This window comes from Rhea pennata, chromosome 2 (genome assembly GCF_028389875.1).
Source record: "Rhea pennata isolate bPtePen1 chromosome 2, bPtePen1.pri, whole genome shotgun sequence".
Taxonomy (NCBI): domain Eukaryota; kingdom Metazoa; phylum Chordata; class Aves; order Rheiformes; family Rheidae; genus Rhea; species Rhea pennata.
In genome coordinates this window covers 53,335,527-53,347,904 of record NC_084664.1, presented here as the reverse complement: position 1 = coordinate 53,347,904, position 12,378 = coordinate 53,335,527, and the positions used below count along the sequence as shown (strand labels likewise).

General features: G+C 38.3%; 1 protein-coding gene across 6 annotated transcripts in view; it reads left to right on the top strand.

Annotated features, from left to right (window-relative positions):
• The window catches only part of NT5C3A (5'-nucleotidase, cytosolic IIIA), a 28,406-nt gene extending 20,651 nt beyond the window's left edge, over nt 1-7,755 (top strand). For all 6 annotated transcript variants that reach the window (XM_062569541.1, XM_062569535.1, XM_062569537.1 and 3 more), the window contains 8 exons: nt 2,096-2,194; nt 2,634-2,703; nt 3,388-3,434; nt 3,845-3,930; nt 4,179-4,268; nt 5,563-5,725; nt 6,180-6,380; nt 7,128-7,755. In XM_062569541.1, the coding sequence (XP_062425525.1) occupies nt 2,096-2,194; nt 2,634-2,703; nt 3,388-3,434; nt 3,845-3,930; nt 4,179-4,268; nt 5,563-5,725; nt 6,180-6,380; nt 7,128-7,229 (858 nt within the window). In that variant the 3' untranslated portion in view covers nt 7,230-7,755. The remainder of the gene's footprint in view (nt 1-2,095; nt 2,195-2,633; nt 2,704-3,387; nt 3,435-3,844; nt 3,931-4,178; nt 4,269-5,562; nt 5,726-6,179; nt 6,381-7,127) is intronic.
• The last annotated feature ends 4,623 nt before the right edge of the window (nt 7,756-12,378 follow it).

Sequence of the window (12,378 nt, the reverse complement as noted above, 5' to 3'; positions counted from 1 at the left end):
TGTCTATTCTCATTAGCTTCTTTAACAACACCAGCCAGAAAGTGGCCATGAGTATACTGGAGGATTAGAATTATTTGTTATATTTGACAAATAGGAGCAGTGGTCTGGAAGAGCAGATATTCTAGTGAGACTAAGTGCAGAATTTAACACTTCTTGCAACTAATTATTTCTACCCAACAGTAATTTGAGAAGAATATTTGCAAATTAACAACTGAATTTGAATCAATATCACCATACTATTGCTAAGAAAGAAAATGTATTCAAATGTATATGCAAAAATACTATCTGAAAGACCTGGCCAAATTTAGCCTTTCAGCTGGAGCCTTTTCAGTGCTGAGCAGTGCAGAAAGGTTATACACAGTTACGGATCCTGTGTTTCATGAACAGTGTGAATCAAATGGAAGGGCCAGGATAACATGAAAAATGATCAGAGTTTTAGAAAAATGCACTATGTAGAAGAGAATTGAAGCAGTTGAGCGAATCTTTAGATGAGCGAAAAGGAAAACCATCCAAGGGAACATATATGAAGGAGCATATACTTTTCTCCATATATGCTTTGGTTAAATAAGCTGCAATTGCAAAAAGAAAAGGTTAAGTTTAAGAAGGGGAAAGGGGGCAGGTTAGCAAATTAACAAATTTTTCTGGACACAAAGATAATTGAGTACTGAAATACGCATTTCTGACTTTCCACAGCAAGGTGAGTGGAGGTTTTGAAGAGTAGGTTAGACAAGCCTCTGTTGAGAATGATGAAGCTGTAGTAGTTTTTATCTGAGGACAAAGAATGGATTAGAGAAGATGCTTGAAGATCTCCCCTCAGTGCTTTTTCCCTGACGTCAGTGTCTTTTCCATTACAAATGCATGTATCTAGAGGACTGCTTTTAAGAGACTAAATTTGGAAGTTTTTTTTAAATGACAACCTAATTGCAATTCAACTGTAAGTTGGTTATTACTAATAAAAAATAGGTGTAGTGGCATCAAGAGCAGAAAGAAAGAATAGAGTTGTATGACCTAGTAACTAATTGGTCACAAAAACTGTGGTAGTTCCAGAAATGTGTTTGGAAATAGAAGGATTTGGAGTTTGGTGGTGGTGGTGGTGGTGTTTTTTTTTTTTTTTTTTTTACTGTTTTCTTTAAAAAAAAGAATTGCTGCAGCAAAAATTACATACCAGGTATAAGAAAAGGAAAGCTGAGTGATAGAGCACAGAAAATGTAATGCCTAGCGTTTCTTCATCTCGTAAATTCTATATGCAGATAAGAAAATTTACTATTTGTAAATGGCATGTAAGCAGCTTAAGTACGTCCAAAGACTTTGCTTTAGGAACAGACCATCCAGGGTATAAAGGAAGGAAATATATACTATATTTGGAAATTTCTGTCAGTATATGTTCCCTTTAGGACTTACGCAAGGTTGAAGAGAAACTTTTAGATTAAGCAAAGCTTCCTTTTTTTATATGTATATAACCCCAAATTTAGCATATATCTTGATGGTCAGGAAATATTCTTCATTCAGGAGGAATATTTGCTGTGATAGCATATGTTACTTGGGAAGTTTGTAGCAAAATAGGTAATTCGAAGCAGTTGATGGACTGGCAGGGGAGCAGTGCAACCTGTTGTCAACAGACACTGTGCGGTATTCCCAACAAAACAACAGGGCTCTAAAACCAGCATTTCTTCTTTATCTGTTTTGAGACTTTGAGTGCTTGTTATACACAGAACTAGTTTTAAGGTGCACCATTTCCCAATGACTTATTTCAACTACAGGGTGACCCTGGATGTCCCATTTCTCTAAATTTCCCTTATTTCCCACAGATATGATTATCTTTTCTTTGAGTGTCAACTTATTGAGGAACTTGATATTAGAGAAGGGAATGAAAACATATGGAAAGCAAACAAAAGTGTATGCGCTCATGATTTAGGGCATCCAGAGGTCTCTATTTCTTCTCAGTCTTAACTTTTCTTCCTGTCCTGATTTAAAAACCTAAGCGCGTCTTGATGTCATATGAAACTGTTCCTATATGCAGAGTTCCAGTCTGATGGATAGTAGGTATTACCTAGTACGTTTTCTCTGTAAATATGTCTTTGTTCCTACTCCATAGATGCCAGAATTTCAGAAGAAAACTGTCCATATCAAGGACCCAGGAAGAGTAGAAGAGATTATTTGTGGCCTCATCAAAGGTGGAGCTGCCAAACTTCAGGTAAAAATAATAGAAGGAATAACTAGATCAGAATGAAAGCAATCATAGGACTTGAGCTATAGGCCAGCAAGTTTAAGAATATATGTAACAGAAGCGAGCCTTCAGGTAACCTCCAAAATTTGTATCTGCCAACTTTCTTAGTAACCCTTGTTGATTCAAGGGTAATTCAGCCAGTCTGTAATTAAGTAAATGATATAAGATTTGTAATTTCAGGAAATACTCTGACTAAAACCTAAACTAAAAAACCAATTTTCTTAAGCAAGTGTTATTCTGAGGGAACATTCTGGCTTACATTACAATAGTTCAGTAAACTAGGGAGATATCTGTGATGGATTTGCTATTCAGTTGCAGTTATTGTTGATCATTCAGAATTTCTAGCCATTCTTTATTTTGTCCCTTCATGTTGTAAGACAGTTTTGCTTTTCCTTTTCTTAAATAGATTATTACAGACTTTGATATGACATTAAGTAGATTTTCCTACAATGGAAAAAGATGTCCAACTTGCCATAGTGAGTACTTTTTTTTTGAATATGAATTGTTTTGTTCAATCCTTCAATTTTTCACAGATTTTAATTTTCTATCCCACTTATCCCCCAATATATGAGATATGATACTGACTTGTTAGCTAAACCTTACATCCTAATGAAGATGATTTAGAGTGAGTTTCTATATATAATTTTATGTATATATAAATTACAGTCTGTGTGAATTAAATTCAGATAAGTTGTCATATACAATTACAAACTAAGTTTTGAACTGTAAGATGTGGGTAGTTCTATATGGTTGACATATTTTTCTTAAGAGGCCTTAATAGTCCTGACACTAAGATAGTAACCTTTTTGGAATTTCTTGACACTTCTCCTTTGTTTTAAAAGCCACAAGATAAAAAGTACCAATTTACTGATGAAGTGGAAGACATAAAATACATAGGATGCCTGATGATGATTTCAGAAACAGTTAAATCTCAAGAAATAGAGTAAGAGGCTAGTGATTAACTTTTTAACCTTTTGATTCAGAGGTGAGCGGAAAGATAGTAATATACCATAAAGCATGCCTTTCAGTTCTTGCTGGTAAGACAAGTTCTGAAGAAACATAGTAGTATATCAAACATTCTCTTCTATGCTATTTACAATGTTGTACAGAAAAAGGAGAAAGAAATAAAATGTCTTGTCTAAAACTTTTTTCTCCTACAGACATCATTGATAACTCGAAGCTCATCACAGAGGAATGTCGGAAAAAGGTAAACAAAAGACATACTAACTATTAGTTCCTCCTATAGACAACTATTTTTATTCTGTCAACACAAAATAGAGACTTACACAGCACTGTGAGACTAAGGATTCTCTCGAATCCCTACTGCTCTGAGAGCTTCCTCACTGACTGCAAGAGAGTCAGAACTTCATCTGATCACTAATATAATAGAACAGAAATACTCTTTTTCTTCACAGTAGCATACAATTTAGTTTAACAAGGTCCACTTTCTTCTTCTTTGGTATATCCACACGCTAATTATTTTTGTCTGTGCAAAGGGTATTTCAGATTCCATTGTACCTAAATAAACCAGAATGAAGGAAGTTATTTTGATTAGCTAGGTCAAATGCCAAGTGTTATTTTATAAAAATATGTTAAACATCTTTTTTCTTTCTTCAGCTATTACAGCTGAAAGAAACATACTATGCTATTGAAATTGACCCTGCTCTCACTATTGAAGAAAAGTATCCATATATGGTGGAATGGTAAGAGGCATCTCCCATCTTAAAATTGTACTAATATCAGATTTAATACTAGGTCTCTAAAAGCACATGAATGGCTTTGATTAGCCTTTTGCTAATGCATTAACTGAATTAATCTGAGCGTTGCTTAGTGACTGGTTTTGGTTTGCTGTTAACTTGAATGAATAGGAGTTACTATATAGGATGCTTTTGGTCATGAGATACAATGGTGTGTCTTTATCTGTAGGTCAAGCTTCTTGTTTGTGTTCTAGGTACAATAAATCTCATGCACTGCTCATTGAACAAGGCTTACAGAAGGATAAATTTGCAGAAATTGTGAGGGAATCTGATGTTATGCTGAAGTAAGTTCCTTTTGATTTGAATAGTACTGGTTTGAAGCATTTTTCATAGATTCTTGCTGTATGTTTTTCAGTTAAAAACAAAAAAAACCTTGAATTGTGATGCCATATTCTTAGAAGGTAGTGAGTTCTTCATGTCCCCTTTACTGATATTTCACAGCTAAAAGCCTATGATGATTACATTGTATAACCTAGAGTACAGGGTTTTTGTTGCATTAAAAAAACCCACATATTTTGAGTGCTATCTCTACAAACTTAATTTCTGCAGACTTTCACCTTCTCAAAATTGCACTGGTGACCCCCCCCCCCTTTTTTTTTTTTTTTTTTTAAGAGGAGGAATGTAGAGTTGAACTTTGTGTCCTTGAAAAACATTCCCTATTTTAGTTTGATCTGAGATAAAAATGCAATGACTTGAAGAGCATGTGTTTTATTGCAGTAGTGACTATTGTTCTTCTTTTATGGCTAAAGGCAAGTTTAAAAGCCAGCAAAATCCTTGCTTTAAATGTACTGTGACTTCTGTCTCTTTAGAAGTTCTCTAAAATAATCAACTGTAAATTTGGAAGTACTGATACTAAATGTTAAATTTTAATTTGCAGAAGTATTTATAATACTCATTAAGTTCTCTCTTGAAAAATAGTCACTCACTATCTCTGGCTATTTGAAAGCCTAAGTCTATTTGGGTTAAATCTTCATTCATGGGCTAAGATTCCAACAAGAATTTTATTCAGGGGGGAGGAGCGGAACAGCTCTAAAAATTCTACCCTTCAGTGTCTGTGTAGCAAAAGTGCACCTCATTCGTTGAGGTGGTAGTTAGCTACTGGAATACTATGTATTAGTTGTGATTTAGGTACTGAAAACAAAAGCTTTTAAGAACAGTGTTTTCAGAATTTAATAAAAAAAGATACTTTGTTTTACAAGAAGAGCCTGTAAAAAATCAAATATTTGCACTAGGAAGGTTGAAAGGAAAAGCTTGAAAGTACCTAGAAAGAGTTCTGCTAGTTTGGGTAGGGGGAAGTGTTTTTCGATTTGAAGTCTTTAAAACACAATCAGATCTTTTGGGGAAAAAATGCTATAGACCAAAACAAACTGCTTAGCACAGGACTTTCTTGCTAAAACAATGTGCCTTGTGTTAGGCTGATGGTTTTGCTAACCTGAAAAGGTGAGGCAAGGCAAATATAGTAAAAGGCCTAGGGAAAGTTCATTTTCTATTCCAAATAAGAGAGTCTTTGAAAAACTCTGACTTCTCTTGACTTTTATTTATTTGAGATTTGACTTATATTTGCATCCTGTGTTGCAGAGAAGGATATGAGAACTTCTTTGATAAGCTCAATGAACATAATATTCCTGTGTTCATATTTTCTGCTGGGATTGGAGACATTCTTGAGGAAGTTATCCATCAGGCTGGAGTCTACCATTCTAATGTCAAAGTTGTTTCCAATTTCATGGATTTTGATGAAAACGTATGTATGAAATAACACATTCTTATAAAAAATAATCATTGAAGGATTTAGCATCTATTTATATGTACTACAAATGAACACTTTAATGCAACAGATTTAGCCAGCTGCCTGTTATTTAGAAGATCAGAACTGTGTCGTCAGCCACTCTCCAAGGCAGAAAGCAAGCATAAGATAAGAGTTCAAACACTGTTAGCACAGTGCAACTAACGTGCTGTTCGTTTCCTTTAACGAGAACCTTACAGTCAGGCCCAGTACAGATCTATTCCTCCAAGCGAGAAAGCTCACTGCCTGTCTTGGGTCTTAGAAATGCTACTACAGTCCTTCTGTCATTTAACAGTAATATATCTGTTCATAATTAAAGTTGTTCAACATTACTTTTAGAGCAATATTTTCTATTTCTTTCTAGACTATCTGTTGATAGAATACCAGAAATAACTTAAGTGTTTTTTAATAGGGAATATTAAAAGGATTTAAAGGAGAATTGATTCATGTTTACAACAAACATGATGGTGCCTTGAAGAATACAGAGTACTTCAAACAGCTAAAAGACAACAGTAATATCATACTGCTGGGGGATTCCCAAGGAGACTTGAGTATGGCAGATGGAGTAGCAAATGTTGAACATATTCTTAAGATTGGCTATCTCAATGATAAAGTAAGTGGCCTTATCTCGTAAACTTTGAATGAAATATTGTTAAATAGCAATAGGTTCATTATAGAAAGTATCAAATATCAAACCAAGTGTCATTGTCATGAGATCTCAAGTATTTTTCATGGATATCTTGCCTGTTGAGTTTTTTTTTTCTGACCCATAAGTTATGAAAAAGCAAAGCAATTTACATTTGTGTTTTGTACTGAAAGTCTTCTGAAAAGATATTTTATTGGGCATTAAAATTCAGAAACTGGAGAAACTAGTTCTCTGAAATTCCTACAGTTGTGCTTTGTTTTATTTTGTTTTTTGTCCCTTCCTTTTTTCAATACTGGATTGGTAACTGAGCAAAACTATAGTCTTCCAAATAGCAAGCTTAGGCTGCGTCTCCTGTTTTGGAGGAGACAGAACTGATTGTTGAAGTATAATGCCCATCCGTTTGCACTCAGGAGAAAACTCTTCTCCATTTTCTGTTTCTGTGTGCCTTTCAGAAACCTGAGAAAGTAGTTTCTCTTTCAGTATCCTTTTATGTGAAATCCTGGGATAAACATTAGGCGTTATACCCTGGAATGTGCACACAGTTAATGTCAAGTTAGTCCTACTCTCTCTCGCCCTGTGGAATTCTCTCATAGAAGGGATATATGGCTCATTCTCTGATTTTTGATGGGAATACAGGGTAAAATATTAATGGAAAAAAAACTGTTAATATTCTAAAACTAAGGGGTCCTCTCTCTTTATCCTTTCTGCAATCAGGTGGATGAGCTTTTGGAAAAATATATGGACTCTTATGATATTGTCTTGGTGAAAGATGAATCTTTAGAAGTTGCCAACTCCATCCTACAGAAAATCCTGTAAATTGCAGTCTCAAGTCACTCCATTCCTTCCAGAAGGCAACTGGACAGAAGAGCACATTTGTGCCATCTTAGATGTGTTTATTACTCATTTACAGAATTGTTCAATTTAAAACTCATATCATCATTTCAGTATTTTGAAGTATATATGGTACCAATTGTCAACTAGAAGCTCCTTTTACTGTTATGCTGTTCTTTGTCTCACACTCCATTATAATAACTAGATTTAAATTGGATTTATAGATGTGATAAACTGCTGTTGATGGAATACTATGGTTCACTCTCTTAATCAGGCATTCAGAGGAGCATTTTAGAAGATGTGGCTATTTTGTAAAATTGAAGGTGTAAACGTTCTGTGAATAAGCAATGTACGCAGGTTTGTGTTGCCTTTTTACATTACTGAGTTGTCTTTCAAAGAGAAGACTTCAATCTCAGCTGCACTTTGAAGGATCTTACTAATATGCTACAGCTGTTCACATAAGTTTTTCATACATATATTTTTCTTCAGTAAAAATGCTTTGTTCACCCAATTCAGGCAAAGTGTTTGCTATTAATAGACTTTTGTTGAGAAGTTTGATCATTACAGAATATTCTGTATCCCTACTGTTTGTTTATCCTCTGGGGAACTGGGGAAGAAATCATGCTGTTTTAAGTCAGTATATTTGACTTAAAGAAACAACAGATAGTTTAAAAGTATTAGTATACACAACCATAATTTTAGCCTCTTCTCAGAGCTCATAGTTAATGCTATCCACTTCTATCCTGTTGTTTCACATCCAAGCTAGAATAGTGCATGTAAAGTAATTTTTCTGAATTCTCAGTGAGCTGCTCTAGACACAAGCTCAGAGGAAGCTAAATCTTAATCATGGTTCTTAAAAGCGAGTCAAACCCCATGCCTCAGAAGCAATTAAAGAGCACCCTTCTAGACTTAGGCTGGCTGTCACATTTCCCACTGTCCACAAATTAGAAACACAAGAACTGATACAGCCTCACTATGCCAGTCCTCACTATTGAACACCCATAGAGTCCATAGAGTCATAATAGTATTTCCCCTGCTACTGAACATGTTGCAGTACCTCCCAGCAGCATGTACAGGTGACACAGTTTAACTTGTCTTGCACACACCAGAGCTTCCACAGCTGCTGCTATGTTAAAGACTGTGGCAAGACACTACTACCAAGAGGTCTCAGGTATTCATTCATTACACAGAATCACAGAATGGTTGAGGTTGGAAGGGACCTCTGGAGATCATCTAGCCCAACCCCTCGCTCAGGCAGGGTCACCTAGAGCGTGTCAGACAGGGTTGCATCCAGGCATGTCATTACTCCAACCATTCTATTCATTAATAAAATAGAGGCAATCATGTATTTCCCTCATGTGCAACATAGTCATTGTCCCCTCTTTGTTTTCTTTTATGCCTAGCAGGAACTGTGTCATCTTCTGTTCCCTGAGGAACTGTAATGAAGAATTGAGAAGTTACACAGATCTCAAAAAAAAAAAAAAAAAAAAAAAAGGCTTCTTTCCTGTCCAGTATCTAAAAGCCACACATGTAGCACCAACTTTTTATTAGTTCACATCAGCAAACTTTTATCATTTGTTGCCATGCCTGCTGGGACCTTTTCAAGGCAGCAAGATGCAAGATGTTTTAGTTTCTTTACCCTATCCCTGCAACAAAAATGAGTGCATTGACATCCTCTACAGAAAACTGCAGTGAAGACATACATACCTATATTTAAAATAGGTGGCAGAGCCTTGGCGCACCTCTGAAGCAGTCCAAGCACCCCTTGTGATCACATTGCATATCACATGGCAACAGGGAACTGCTGAGCCCAAGATGTGCTACAAATTCCTCCCGTACTACCTACAACCACGTGATTCCCTGCTCCTGACATTGCAGCAGTTGGATCACTAACAGCAGGTGGCTTTTAAGGCTCCTATCACCCACAAAGCCATTTAAACCTTAAGGTGATGGAGGACAGTCTCAGGTCTTGGCCTCTCTCCTTTTGAGAGTCGTGAATCGTGGCACCAGACCAGGAGAACTGAGAGCGCCCCAGTGGTGCCAGAAATGCAGGGAGACGGGAGCGGCAGCCCTGGCCAGCTGCAGGGGGCCAGGGCAGCTGCAGGAGGTGGAAGCCGCACAGGAAGGGGTGGCACCTCACCTTGGCGCAGCCCGGCCAGAGCAGCACGGTCCTCACCACACCAAGTGAGCTCTTGCCCTCTTCCTTCTGCCCGGACGTGCCAGAGAGCCAGCCCACGGCCTCCCTGCCAGGCTGGGCACTGCTACGCGACCCTTCCCCGTGGCCAGGATCGTAGGGCATGGCACCACAGTCACACTGCACGACTTCAGGGAGCAAGAGGCGCCTCTGGTGCTGTCTGGTACCGAAGCCAGGTACTGGTTCCTGCAGTGCAGGCCAGACAGGTAGGGCGACGCCGCACGTGTATGAGCGAGTCCCCACAGGGCTCGGCTGTGAGCGGCCTGCTCAGCCCCACAGTCTGCACGGCCCCGGGCAGGCCTGCGCTCTTTGGGGAGGCTGCAGCATTTGCGGGGGAGGGCAGCAGCCACACAGGTGGTCTAATGTTTTCATTTCAAGAACTGAGAGAATTGGCACTAACTGAGCTAATATGTCAGGGATTTGGGCTTTTTTTTTTTGGGGGGGGGGGGGGTGTTTTTTAACTAAGACATTATGCAGGATCCTTTGTAATAGCTGTCAAGTAAAGGTCAGCAGACAACGGCCTGAAAAACTCCCGGGTGTTTGGATGAACTGCTTCATCATCATCATCCAACCTCCACCTGCCAGGGGCTAATTACCAGGAATTACTCCCAAAGTTTACAGTGCAACAAGTTTTCCCATTGACAGGCAGGCTACCTTTGGAATCCCGATAAGAGAATTCAGAGTATGTGAAAGGCAACCGATAGCCACAGCTCGCAGCACGAGACGTGTCAGCAGCGCACGCTGGCGCAAGATCATCCTGGCTTCAAGCACAGGGGATTTCTCTGGAAAACCAGGCATCAGTTGAAAGGAGGGGGTATTTCTGGTAGCTTTGTGAAGCGTTTCTGCGGGGCAGGACTGTCCTTCGAGTTCTTGCCCAGCTTGTTTCAGAATTTCACGCAAGCTCGTTCATCCTCCCCTCAGATTTTTCCTGAGCCTCACCCAACTCCGCAGGAAGCACACGCACACTCCTTCAGGGTGATGAGGGCTATCACTCAACACAGCCATGATGTAAAAAACAAAACAAACCCCAAAACATGCAAAGCAATAGGCAGTATCTTTAGAAGCAATTATCAAAACAGATACCCAAGTCTGTCTTAATTTGAGTTAGTAAATTAGTATTGAGCCAGCTGGAGACCAGGTAGTACCAGAGTCACCCGATCCTTTCGGGAAACATCTAACTGTTTCCAAAAACAGCTAGGTGAACACTTAAAACTCTTTGCTTTGATAGAGGATTTCAGGCCAGGCAATCACCTCTCAAGCACTGCATAGGCAGGACTGTTCATCTGCTTGGAGGTGACACTGAATTATCACTCACCGGAAGTTCAAACCACGATCACAGTCACTTCAAGAAGAGGATTATTACCCTTCCGTAACTATGCTGGTAGGTAAGAACCCACAGCACGCCTTCCTGTTCAACCACGAAGCCCTACCATGCTCAGACTCCATGCTACAGGATGCCCAAACGGTGAGACTGCTCTGTCCTTCAGCTGGGACACAGGAACAACAAAGCCACGGAGATGCAACCACCACATTCAACAAAAGGAGCCAACTTCCTGCATAAAGAGTGTTTGCATGCCAAAAGTTAATTTACTTCTGGGAACACCACATGCATAGCTTTCTGGAAAAAAACAGTTACTTGATAAATCTGAACCAGGAGGTCTATTTAAAAAGATCCGGCATATTACTGGACAGATTACCAATATCCTTTCATCATCTAACAAGCCAGTAGTTCAGAGAAAATGCAAAATGTATTTATAGCTATTCTCCACTTTTTCAAAACAAACAAACAAAAGAAAACAGAACCTATTATCTATTTTTGATCAAATTAACCCATCTTTTTATTCATACTATTTTGGCTACAAGAGTTAATACTGTCAATCACCTCCCCAAAACCATGAACAAGTTGCAGACCAGTTACTCCAAATAAAATTGACACTGCAGTTAGTTACAGTACCATAAAGTACCATATAAACTATCCTTCTCCAGCAAGTCTAACTCTTGTAACTTAAAATTGTCATCCATGTTATGCACTCAATTTTAGGAAAGAATTATCACTATGCCACTAGAAATATTATTATGCTAATAGTACATTTCAGTTGTGATCAGCTTGGAAAGAAAGGTATCATACACATTTCCCAAACCTTTACATAACAAAAAGTGTGTATTTCCAACATTTAAAGCAAGTAATAAGAAGCAGAGTTACATGAATTTGTTACTTAGTTTTTCCTCTACTCACAGTATCTGTTCTCTCTGTAGCACATGTCCAAGGTCAACTATTTAAGACCTTTATCTAGCTAAAAATGTTTCCTCCTGCTGAGTGGCTGTTGCAGCCTCCTCAAATGTCCTTTTGCTGCTGCAGACCTACTAACACTCCTGAACTAAGCAAGACACTTACACCAAGAACTAGCTAAAGATGCTATTTCTTACCTTGAAGAAAGATCTGAAATAAAATTTTTCACAAAGTCAACATTTAAGTAAGTTCAACAACTGCAAAAAACACAAACTCTCATTTTGGCAAACTTCTTGAATACACTTAAAATGAGCAGTTACACAATATAAAATATCTACGGCAAATTAGAGTAGAAAAATCATGCAGAAAAAAACATTTATAAATACCTGGATGTTTGCAGGTAGAGCCCTCTTCCCTTAAACCTTTCCAAGCCAGCAGGTAGTTTGCAATTCGGACTGCAGACAGCTCCCCCTCACCAACAGGCCGCCTAGCAGGAGCCAGCCGGCTGCCTCCGAGCCCTGCTCGCACCTGGCTGCTTCGCTACATAGAGCAGCAGCAGGCTAATTTCTGGAGAGTCTCGAGTTACGGAAAATCACTTGTTTTCATCCAATTATTAATGATACTAAACCTTAAACAGTTGTGCTATTTTTCTAAATAGGTATTTCAGTTAAAGGGGTATGAAAGTATCTAAATACTTTATGTGGAAAGTG